Source organism: Grus americana, chromosome 15 (genome assembly GCF_028858705.1).
Source record: "Grus americana isolate bGruAme1 chromosome 15, bGruAme1.mat, whole genome shotgun sequence".
In the NCBI taxonomy this organism is placed as follows: domain Eukaryota; kingdom Metazoa; phylum Chordata; class Aves; order Gruiformes; family Gruidae; genus Grus; species Grus americana.
In genome coordinates, this window is record NC_072866.1 from 11,927,372 (window position 1) to 11,939,995 (window position 12,624).

Consider the following 12,624-nt stretch of genomic DNA (forward strand, 5'->3'; position numbering starts at 1 on the left):
AGAGGGGAAAGAGTGAGTCACGGATGGATGCATTTCATTTGGAGGTAAGTATCTAAAATAGTGCAGATGAACTGTGTTCCAAAAGTGCTTATTCTTGTCTTTTGACTATAAATAGAAACCAGGTGACTAATTCAGGTAGCCACTGAAGATGTCCTAAATCAGGTGCTGTGAATCCCATTCATGCTGACTGAAGCAAAGCAAGAGAAAGTAAAACTAGGAAAGGCAGAAAAAGAGGAAAAGGAGGAGAAAAAAAAAAGGCAGGAAAGAAAGCAAGAGAAAGGGTAAGTGCATAGCAAATGGGAAAAAATTGTCAGAGCTGTAATGAGGATAACATATAGATGTGAGAAATCACTGGACAATGTAAGGCAGGGAAAAGGACAGGGGACTGGAAGAAGAGGGCAAAATAGAGCAAAGTATGTTATTTCTTATGATCAAATATAGCAAGAGCTTATTCTCTCCCATGCTCATTCTTTGTAATCCCAAAGGTTTGAGCTCAGCTCCTGTCCTGGGGAGAAGGACCAGTTGCCTCCCGCCCCTTTGCAGCAGACAGGTTCTTTATCCTCAGCTTCAATTTCAGGGCTACATTAAAACTCAGTGTGAACACTGATATCTGACAGCACAGGTCAGACCTGTCTTTTCATGTCTGTCCCCTAAACACAGAGCAAAACTAAGAAGATGAGAGATGTCCCATGAGACATACAAATATGTAATAGTATTAACTTGGTAAAATGCCACAGTATTCATACATCTTGTGTCTCATGGGACTGAAATCTGACTTTCTAACACTTGTTAGAAGTGAATTACAAAGAAAGAAAAGATCTTAACTTTGAGACTGAATTACTAAATACTGCCTGGAAGACTCCTTCATTAGATTAATCCCTAAGAACAGGTAGCGCAAAGACCCATCCACCTGATCCTACTCATTAATGCGCCTTTTTTGGCACCTCATGGCATCGGAGCAATTTCTTGCTGGAGGTGGAGGAGACTATCAGAGAAATACACATGTGAACAACCCTTCAGGGACTATAACATGTAAGAAGAAGAAAAGGTAAAAACAATATCCAAAGCTCAAGAACTAAGCGTTTTGAAAGGGGACTATTTTAACATTCCTAGTTATATGAGCAGGTAGCTCCTGCTTCCTTTCAGAAAAAAGACTGCTAAAAATTGTCACTCAAGGAAAATCCAAAGCTTGATGCTCATTATGTGTTAAAGCCTAACAGGTCCAGAAAACCAAGACGCCTCCTTAGCTGCCTGGCCCCCAGCCCAGCAGCTGCAGCTTGGCTTAGGGCATGAATGTGAGATACAGGGTACTCTATTAAATATAAAGGAGTTGTGATATAGTCCTCACACATACAGAGCTAGAATAGTTGCATTGGGCACAGCCATGGAAAAGCAGAATCCTTCTCCTCCCCTTCTATCAGGGAATGATGACAACCTAAATGAAGTCTCGAGCTCATTCATTTCCTGTGGTCTTCTGCCAAGCATTTGACCCAGACTCCTTGGCTTTTGCTACAGTCCCTGGGACTTCCAGATGCTGTCCTATCCAAGCCCATGGCTGGTTAGCATCCAAAACGTGATAAGATCAGACACTCTTTGCCCAGTATGGCTATAGGCAAAAGCCATTTCTACCAAACCAGATAGCAAAAAGATCCGAGTCCTGCCAAACAAAATACCTATAAAGTCCATCCTGATGAAATCAGGAGTCCAAAGGAAAGACATTTCTAATTCCCACAGCTCTTCAGAGTGCGTGCACAGCACGGGGCTGATGCCTTACCTGTGCTGCAGTTCTTGTACTTCTTGCTCTGGCCATGCAGGACCAATGCAAACACCACCAGGAGGATGAGGATCAGACTTGAGAGTGCCATCACCAGCAGAAACCACCACTCCTCGTAGAAAGGGGCTTCTGTTTGTGCTGAAAGAGCAAAAACCAAATAACAATTCCTCTTTACGTTCCTTCAAAATTTTTTCTTCTTCCCCACAGTCAATGATGCATTTATAGTTGTGTTCAGGGAAGAGTGGTTTTCAAAGGAGGTAACATAGTCTACTCTGCAGTGAGACTGCTTGCCGACACTCGTAAGATGGCAAAGAGAACAGGAGCATATCATGGCTCCAACATCTCTGCAAGCATTTTTCACACACCCAGAGCAGCAGAATTTATCACCAAGTGGAGAGAAGGAGGTTTCTTCCCACAGCTCCGCACACCTCCATTTCTTGACTAGTGGGGTATGCTTAATACTCCCTGGGTCAAAGGAATCACTGATATATCTGACATGACCCACAATTATTCCACTTTTTAAGAGGTTTGCCTCACCACAATGCTGCTCAGTGGCTGTCTGAAAAATACAGCCAGTGCCAGGGAACAAAGTACACTCGCTTCAGTGTCTTTCAGTAGCTCCATTAACTTCAACTTCCAACGTTCACTGCTACTCTATATCGTTTCCCCAGCAGCTTAGCCAAGCCAGATGTGCAGCACACGGGTATCAATTCAGTTGCCTGGATTTTGTGCGATCTCCAGTCATTTCACCCCATTTAATCTTAATTTGAGACACAAAATGATACTAACTTCCCCTTTCTAGAGTTATCTTGCCAGTCCTGGTTTAAAGTAACAAGTATTGTTATTTTCTTGTGGTGATATTCTCTTTGTCAGCAACCCTCAGCTTTTGAAAAAAATGCTGCCGCTGGGGCACAACTCAGCAGTTGTATATAATTTCCCCATAGTCCATAAGGTAGAAGAACACCTGGTAGGAGCGGACAATGCCAGGAGACCAACTTCAGCCAAACCCCTCGCTATCACTGAACCCAGCCACCCTCTTTCCCTAACCATCCTGAGCTCTGGGTCTAAACATAAGTCTGTTGTAAGCCTGGTGGTATGAGCTCAAATTTGTTCCAGAACACTGGGTATTCTGCAGCAGTGAAAAGCAGCCACGGTCTTTCTTTGCTAGGAGGCCAGTCCAGGCCAATAAAGTCCTAAAGGCAAACTGCACAAGCCATGCTGGGCTGAGCAGATTTAGCACAATTTATACCTCCCTGTGCTAGCTGAAGTGGCCAGCCTAAAATGCTTTATACTTTTATGACTGTGAATCTCAATGGAAACCTCTTACTTTCATGCAGCAATTTGAGATGAACACTGAAGCATCAAAAGGATGTGAATTAAATAGTTCTGTTCAAGTGGAGAACTTACAAACAAGCGGTTTATTTATAAAAAGCATCACAAGAAGCTGCATGCCCGGCTTCAGAGGAATAATATCTTCCAGGAAAGGAAAGACTGACATGATTACTGACCCCTTACATTGTGTTATAGCCTCTGTGAAACCACAGATGGGAAAAACACTGACTCTTGGTGTTTGAAGTGGGTTGTCTATGCCCTTGTCCTGAAGGAGAAAAGCAAGGGTAGCACTCACACTGAAATCCATAGACAGCTCTCACAGGCTAAGTGGTTAATTGTGTAAGGACAAACGCAGCCGTGACGGCGATAGCAGCATTTACTACTCCTGCCTGCTGGGTAACTGTTGAATGGTGTTTATGCTTTTCACTGGAGGAGCAAAGAGATAAAAGCCACTCCAGATACTGGAGCATTGCCAGGTTCTCAGGACTCTCCAGAATTTTGAATCACAAAGCTGCTTTATCAGTTTCTTTTATTTCTCTTGTCTGTCTTTGCTGACACAGCAAGGATGAAACCTCTTGCTCAAAAGCAACCAGGAGTACAGCTGTCTCTGCAAGGGTAAGAGGAGACCTGAGCAAAGCTTTCATGAGGGCAAGCTCTCCCACTTCACAACAGGCCATTGAACTCGAGCTGCCCAGACATGGCAAGCTGAGTGGAATTTGCTTCTCGAGGTACTGAAGTTCCTTCAGAAAACCAGAGTGCCGGGTTGCTCAAAGGGATTTGTTTAGGGATATATTTAAGCCATAGCCCTGTTTACTGGGAATAAGCAGAAGAGAGCAGGGAGGGTGGGAAGAGCCCGACAGCATCACCAATGAGCTGTTTTGATGATGGGGAGTGGAGGTATCACACCGTACTGGAACTGCCAGTGCACAGGATATCAGGAATAATTTCGTGAAACTACGCTTTTACATTTTTGAGAGCTAGATACAAAATAACACACGAAATGTTTATCAGAGAACCCTGGGAAAAAAGAAGGAAGCAGAATAAACAAAACAACAGACTAGGAAAGGAGAAAAAGGAAACTAATTGTAGACTGTGTAAATTAGTCTTAGGGCAAGAGATCTTGCATATAAACACTCATGAAATTCCTGAGAAGGTTCTTTGTCAAACTTAAAAATGGCACGCATCCTTTTTCCCTCTTGAGAGTAAAGCATACTGTAATAACAACCCCTCGATTCACCACTATATTACTCTGGTTTTATCCTAAAATGAGTGAAAACAAGCTGCCCTTGATTATTCGGGGTTTTTTTTCCCCCCTCTTTCCCCCAACCACAAGAAATTCCATCAGGAAAGATATTTAAAAAAATAATCCATAATTACCTGATACTGCCACAGAGGGAACACTTGGCTCTCCATAGCCAAATTCATTGACAGCCACCACCCGAAATTCATAGGTGACACCCTGTTTGAGTTTGTCCAGGCCAACTGTGTAGGAGGTAGCACTGCGAGGGATGTCCTTCACAAACATATCCCACAGTCCTTCATCTAGGAAAGCAGCAAGGAGAGAAATGGCGTGAACTGTGCGACTTGGCACGTCCTTCTGCTCATCGAAAAACAATTGTCATTAATTGTGTGTTTCAACCACAGGCAGCGGACGTGCTTACCTGAAGGCTGCTCGGTGATACACACCCGTGTCAGAATGCCCTGCAAGACCCCCATCTGTAAAGGCATTTATTCACGATGGGGTCTTATAATCGCCCAGATGGAAGAGGCCTCCTCCGAAACCTGCGGCAGCACCCACAGCGACCTGCGTGACCATCTGGGTCCCTCCTGATCAGGTAAGGTCACTGCATCGGCATGCCTCATATTCGACAGAGCAAGTAAAGCCGAAACAACCTGCTACGCTAACGAGCCCTAATCGCACAGGTTTTGCCTGCTTTTTACATTGCAAAACTGACTTCGCTATGGAAGTGTGTAGGCCAGGCTTTGCATGCTGGTGCGCGATTTGGGGCTTGGCGGGAAGTACTGTGGCCTTGCACGAACTGGTGCCTGGTGGACTGGTGTCACTGGTGTCACGGGAGTGCTGCTTGTTTCACAATATCAATAGCGATACGTCCTTCGTGTGTGCTGGCTCACAGCGTGGCACAACCCACGCAGCCGGCAGCGCATGTCTGTGTGATGCATTTTTAAACAGGAATGAGGTTTTGTTTGTATTATAAACCTCTCAAAGTTGTTAGAAACACAGTGCTATTCTGACGGGAGTGTTTCAGTAGGGTAACCTTGGTTCTCAACAGCCACACTGGCATTGATCCTGATGCGCATCCTGACCAGGCACTGTTCTGGTCCTTGATCCATACTCGTAATCTTATATTCACTTGACTACAATGGAAAGAACTTTCGACAAGATGGATGCTGTTACCAGTAAGAACAATACCAACTATAATTAAAAATGTCAGTCAATAATTTTGAGTGCAGGAATCGACCATTAATCTAAACCGACTGCTTTTCAGTAACAATCGGTGCCCAGCACTTTCGCTGACAAAATGGAGTTAGTGTCTACGCACGGGGCCAAACCCTCAGATAGCCTAAGCCAGTGTAGCTCTTACAGATCTGACCTCACAAGTATCCCGTTGGGCTTTAAGTTATCAAAGTTGTTTGAGCAATGTCTATTCTTCTCTGCACATCCCAGAGCAATGGGAATGCGATGATAACCTCTGCATAGATACGACTCCGGCGCAGGAGCTGCCCGCTTTGAAAGAAAGCCCTCCGCACTGTGAGATTCGAGCATCAGCATGACTTCTGCAGCTTGAGGTGTTATCAAGGTAACAACAAAGCAGGAGCGAGCAGCGCTACCCTCAGCGACTTGTTCTGCTGCTGTAAGGCTGGAATCTGTTCTCATCTGCTTTGCATTTACCTGACTGTAAACTAATTGAAGTCACCACAGCAATTCCAGAACTGTGCTGGTGTAACGGAGCAAAATTTGGCCCTTAGCCTACTTCTGTGCAACAGGGAATAGCGGCAAAGATGGATTGATTAACACTGCAGGTGCATTTCCATGTGAATGTTTTAACTTTGGCATCAGTAAATATTGGCTCGGTAATTTGTACCGTGCTGCATGTCTAGCAACACACACAATGACTAACAACCCCCAAACTACATCTTTTCTGAGCATGAGGATTGGCAGTCTCAGTGGATGCAAAAAGCAGGCTGAAATGTATTGTTCCAGCCACGTTTGAGAAATACTGAAGAACAATAAAAATAGGTAATTTTTCTGTCATGCTTAAAATTCAGACCAATACATTATTCACCAGCATGATCAGAGTATAATGAAGTTATCATAATGTACCATTGTTATGTATTAGTTGGATATTACAATGGCTATAAAACAAGAGATAAAATATTGACTTCCCTTTTACAGGGCAATAGAAGGCAAGATTATTTCTACAACGTAAACTTACAATGTAATAAAAAGGGAGCTTGGGATTTAGTTTCTCTAAGAGGGTGGAGTGAGGGATGCATTTTCAAAGTTAGATTGTTGCAACCACCAATACTAGGAAGATGCATCTCAGACTATAAAATATTGCCATAATTGCTAGAATTGCCTGAGCTTTCATAAACACATTTGTAAACAGCAATAAGAGAATTTGAGCCCATTGTGAATTGTCTGAAAAGCAATTTGTTTGCATTGAAAGCCACTTAAATGGGGGAAGAAAAGGCAACAATAAAAATGAATGTTCAACACTCATTGCAACAAAGACGACTGTTCCACACGTGCTTTCTCACTCATTTTCTCAAACCTGTCAGGGTGCACAGTACAGAATATCCAACAGACCAAGAAGTGTAAATTTAACCACTCTGTAAAGCTTGCAATATGTTGGGAAGACTACCCTTGAGAAGTCAACGTTGCATTTCCATTGCATTTCCACCTCTCTGTCCCCTTGGCTATGGTGGTGGCGGTGTGGGGCAGCAAAGGCTGCTGGTGGACGTTTCTTCAGAGGGATTCCTGTCTACAGGGACTCAGAGATGCTCCGGCTGGTGGCCATATCTTCTCTGGCCCGTCCCCCTTTGATTCATTGAAAGAATCTTTGCCCAAACTGTTTTCTGGGGTAGGAAACAGGGCTTGGCCAAGATGGGACCCAGATCCTCGGGATCCCAGAGAGGTGCTGATGCAGCTACAGTGGTCAGAAATTTGCAGGGTGGCAGCCTGGGACATCCTTACGTCTCCCCACCGCTGACCCCAAGCCAATGCTATGCACAGGATAGTCTGGGGCTTCCCAAGCCCTGACCATCAAGGTTTTTAATTCCAGAGTCTCAATTAATTTATCTTCTCTCTATCTGGAATATTCAGGCCTTTTGTAGCCAGAGATCACAATCAGATATATCCAAACTAAAAAAGCATTTTATTTCAGTGGTGAACTTTGAGATTAAATATTGAACACACACTTGTGAATACATTCACTGCATGTCTTCCCCCATCCCTCAAAACTAGGTTTGCTTTAAATGTTAGAAGTTCAACTGAAAGAGAATTCATTAGGAGATCACCTGTGATAGCAAACATTGGCCTTTAAGTTCAGTAGAAAATCATTAGTACACTGTACACAGTATTTTCCACTCAGTTTAGGGAGGAAAGATGCACATGCTGTGGCTGGGACATCCAATGAGTATTAACTCATAGAAACCGCCGAGAAAAGCAAAGTTTGCAACACCGGACTCCCACAAAGAGACGCGAGGCTCAGCCAGCCCCAGCCCGCTCCTGGTTAATGTCCGAGGCAGCACGGCTGGCAGCAGGGATGCAGGTGTACTCCTGCAAATGCGTTTCCTTCGATAGCACCTGTCCCTTGCTCCGTTTCACATTGCCTTTCACTGGGCAGTCAGCTTCTTAAAAAAGGCCTAAATGTCTGATAGAAAAGGGAGGAGTCCTCAAAAAACCTAATTTTTCTTTGCTTCCTGTTCCTCTAAATGCTTCACCAGACCCTGCCCCCGCATTATTTCCTGCTGATGTGAGATTTGATCTTTATCCCCCAGCCTCGACTCCTCCATCCGATTTGGGAGTGGGGGACGTGCATGGGGAGAACATCTGAAAGACAGGGGACGGCAAAACCACCTCCAACCTACCACCACATCCAGCCTGTCCTGGCCACCTTCCTGGCCCAGTGCCGGCCATCCCGTGTCGGTGAGGAGCGGCACCGCAGCTTGCAGCCATACACAGCGCCCACAGGCCAGCCTGGCTTCTCAGGCAATTAATCGGGGTCTCCACGCTGAATAAAGCTGTCAGTGACGAAGGCTCCCGGCTCTGCTAACTCAGGCCGCTAACAAACAACCGCCGTGCTGCGGCTCGGGAGATGGAAAGCTGTCAGTTATTCGGGTCTTAAACACCAGCCTTCCTCTCTTGGAGTAAGTGGAGAGCTGCGCTGTAAAACTTTCTCCTAATTACACATTAGGAGGTTTATGAGGGGAGAAGCAGCTGAGAGTTGAGGACTGGCTGAACACGGGTAGTGTTCCTCCTACAGAGGACAAAATTAAACGGTGGATGTGTTTGTCTGAGGCGAAGGGCTGGATTATCATGCAAACTAGCGAAAGGACAGGAATGGGAAGTGAAGGCTGACAAACTGTCAGCCTTGGCATGTCGTTCGTGAGCAGAAGTGAACCAAAGGCCCCATGGCAGATGCCGGCAATGCAGCTGCACCCTTCACTTTGAATTTACTGACTTCTGCTGGTTTGTGTCCATGTTTGACACTGCATTCCCTCATTTGTTTAAAAATAAATAGAAAAGGAAGAAAACATAAAAACATTACTCAAGACACCAGAAAGGAAACTAAAGTGAGATCTGCCCTCGGGGCGCGGGACGCAAAAACCAGCATTTATGGGAAGGACAATCCCCACTCCAAGTAGATGGGTTCTTCCCCAAAACAACTGCTGCCTTCGTGGAACTGATCATCTGGGGGAGCAAAAGAAAACACTTCCCTTACTTGTCTGTGTCCTAAGCTCACGACTTGTGGCTGATCTGAGGTTTAACTGGCCTGTTCATGCCAGCCAGAGTGCTAGAAATATTATTATTGGAAACACGTCAAGCTGCAATTCGCTCCCACTGGGCTTAAGTCATCCCTGCTTGGAAAAAGCAAACAGAGTCCAAAATGCATGATGGGGAGAGGAAGCAGAAGAGGAGATCTCTGTCGGCTTGTCCTGGGTCAGAGGCTGTTCTGGAGGCAACACAAGCCATGAAGCAGATTGACCCAACGCCCACCCCGCTGCCCTGCAGCTGAAGACGACTGCAGCAGGCCAACGCACGCGTGAAGGTCCCACGTCGGCAGTTATGTACCCACGTGTTCTCCTGGCAGCGCAGATCCCTAAGGCACAAACACCTCCTTTGTAGATAAGGGATAACCGGGAAGGCGAGTCTGTGTGAGGCTGCTCGGTACTTCACAGGCCACGTGCCTGCGTCAAAGGGCTGTGCAGAGACAGGAGCCTTGGATGTGGCACAGGGTTGGGAAAAGAGGGGCAAAACCGGCTTCTCCACTCCTTCCGGCAGCACTGGGAACCTTCACACCATTGTGCCATTTCTGTCTTTTCCTCTGCACGTGAAAACTGAGGACACAATTTGATACCCATTCTTTAGCCAGCCTAGTTGATGTCTAGGAAGTGCTTATGATGGCACTGACAGAGGCCGCTTAATTGCATTTCTTGTAATGCACAAGGAGCTAAACTGGGATCCATTTCTCCGGGAACGGAGAAGTTGAAGGAAAAGAAAAACTCTTCTGTTTCTGTAATGTCTTTCTCTAGCACAGATCACTCTGGAAAAAATATTGGTTCGCCTGCTCCATCCCCGTGTCTGAGTACATTCAAAATGCAGAGGTGGCAGTCAGCCTGGTCACCTTCCATAAATCCGGGAGAGAAACGGGGGGATCAAATGAACAATCTCAGCTGCCCGCTGCCACCATTGCTAAACCCAGCAGGGCAGCCGGAGCCCTGGGAGACACAGCAGGCACTGAAAAATTCAAAGGGAAGTGACAAAAGGGGTAGGGTTTGCTGTTTCTGACAGAAAGCCACCCTCCCATTCTGATGGAAGAGTCTTGGCAGGGAGCTACAGCAGGGAAAATGAGATGATACAGCATTTAACGTTCGAGGTAATGAGGCCTATAATAGATGACACTTGAGATGTGAAACACTAAGGTAGTGGTATTGCATTTAAATATTGGCAACAAGCTAAAGCTTTTCATCTGTCTGTTCAATGCCCCTTTTTTGATCTCAGAAGGATGAATATCTTTTCCTTCCTTGATTTTATGTGAAGGGCACAAGTCAACTGCTCTTCTCTTGGACAACAACTCCTTAAAAACAAAGGTTGCTCCAATCCATGCTCTGCTGCCCATATAAATCAACATGCAGAAGCAAATTCTTAGAATGATATTAAACCAGAAGCTGCTCTGAATGACCAGCCCTGACAGGAGGAATTAGTTCCCTGCTTTTGTTAAGCTCGTAATTCAGATTTCAGACTCCTCCGTGCAGAGATGAGGAAGAAAAGCGGCACAGAAAGGAAGCTGACGCTTGGGTGGAAAAAGCAAACGTTCCAATTAGTCTGTCTCCTCTCCTGGATCACATTTCACGCTTCCTACAGCTGCAACCAGAACGAAGGTTGAGAATCCAGCATACAAATGCCTAGTTCATTTGCTACAGCAGCATGAATAGGATTAAAATAATCTGAAGAGGAATTAAATGCCTCAACAGTCAGGTTGCAAGAGCAGGAGAATAAGACCTCTTCTGTGTGTTTCCAGGAGCAGTGGAGTGAGGCCAGCAGAAGTGACCCAGGGTTAATGCAGCTCAGACCTGCCTTGGAGGGACTATTTTCTTCCTACTCAAAATGAGTGGGCCACAAATCCTACATCCCTAGCCATGAACTGTAAAATGTTCATTCACATCCAATGGTGAGACAAGCCCAGGAACGTCAGATGAGTTTGCAATGTCACCACTCCCACAAGTTGAATTTCCAGCTTGCAGACGATCCTGTACACGGGCTGCAGATTTCCCTCTCAAATACTCTTACTCAAAACCCCCTGTTTGGGGAAATGTAAGCTGGTGAACTTCAATGAACGTGCTATCTAAACAATGCTGTTCAAATAAGACAGAGTGTTTTCTACCTATGAAGAAATAAGGGCGAAAATCAATGAGCTGATGTAAGTGAAATGGAAGCACAGCAGTGTCATGCCTCTAATTAAAAAAAAATCTTGATCACTCTGGGAAACTCCAGTGCTTTGAGAAGGCACACATTTTCCTTGACTTTGTTTTGAAAACAATTGTCAAGTTAAATGACAGAAATAATGAAGAAGTTTCAGGGCAGTACCTCACTACAGAGCAAATTCTATCAGATGCAGGTATGGAAATCTGCATCTTCGGTGATGACCACAGAAATGCAGGCAATAATTTTATTACTGGTCTGGTTAAATGTAATTAAAATAATGGGTTTTAAATGCAACCTTACATTCAAGACACATACAAGAAACAGGATCCTTTATATAATCAAACAGATAAGCATTCATTTAATCAATATATAATCAAGCAATGTGCAAGCACCTAGAAGTAAAAAAAGAAAGAACAAGCAGCCAACATGGATATGTCAAGTATAAATCATGTCTAATTTCCTTCTGTGACAGGGTAGCAGACCTTGTCAATAGTGGAGAAAGAGCAGACATCATCTATCCTGACTTCAGCAAAGCTTTTGACATCGTGACATTCAAACACGGCCTACGTGAAACAGGTATCTGGTAGATGCATCACCAGCTGGAAAACTGTACCCAGTAAATGGTTATCAACATTCACTGTCAGAGTGGAGGGAAATTATCAAGTGAGATTACACAGGGGTCTGGCAGCCTTCACTGGTTTTTCTTAATGACTTGGTTACCACAAAGTGCGCGCTTACTGAATTTGCAAGGGCTACCAAGGCGGGAGAGGCTGCAAACAGGCTGGAGCATATGCCTGTTTTTAAAATGACCTTGTCCAGCTGGGGAAATAGTCTGGAAAAAACAGAGAGCAGCTTCAGTAAGATGCAAATCCCAGAAGCAAAGGAACTCCGGGAAAGCACCAAGAAAAACTGTGGTGATGAGGGGATTCCTCTCCCTGCAGTACAAATGGAAAAAGCGATGTGTACGCGGTACTAAAGTCCTGGCCCTGTTATTAACCATAAAACAGTAATTAGCTGCTGTGTTCTGCTGCAGAAGAGGACAGATTCCTATCTGTGGTCCTCAAAATACAGTTTGCAAGTACTTATTAGTCCTTGTGCATGAAAGATGCTGTAAGCATTTAAGTGAGTTTTAATTATTAACTCTATTAGCTCATCAGTTGAATGATTTACCAGTGATGTAGCACAGTGAAAGCCCGAGTACTTAGGGTAATTTTCTGTAACTGTTCCTAAACAGGAGAAAATCTGCTAAACCACATAATAAACAAGCAACGGTTTAATACTGGCTGGCGATAGCGTTCTCTCGCAAAGTCCCATTACCTTACTGGAACAACAGACAACCTCTCCCCTG

At 44.8% G+C, this 12,624-nt stretch overlaps 1 protein-coding gene across 3 annotated transcripts in view; it reads right to left on the reverse strand.

The window, feature by feature from the left end:
• SDK1 (sidekick cell adhesion molecule 1) overlaps window positions 1–12,624 on the reverse strand; it is a 412,431-nt gene that overhangs the window by 13,625 nt on the left and 386,182 nt on the right. For 2 of the 3 annotated variants that reach the window (XM_054842564.1, XM_054842565.1), the window contains 2 exons: window positions 4,484–4,648; window positions 1,775–1,912 (listed from right to left, as the gene is read on the reverse strand). In XM_054842564.1, coding sequence (XP_054698539.1) covers window positions 1,775–1,912; window positions 4,484–4,648 — 303 coding nt within the window. The remainder of the gene's footprint in view (window positions 1–1,774; window positions 1,913–4,483; window positions 4,649–12,624) is intronic. The other variant, XM_054842566.1, reaches the window with a different exon arrangement.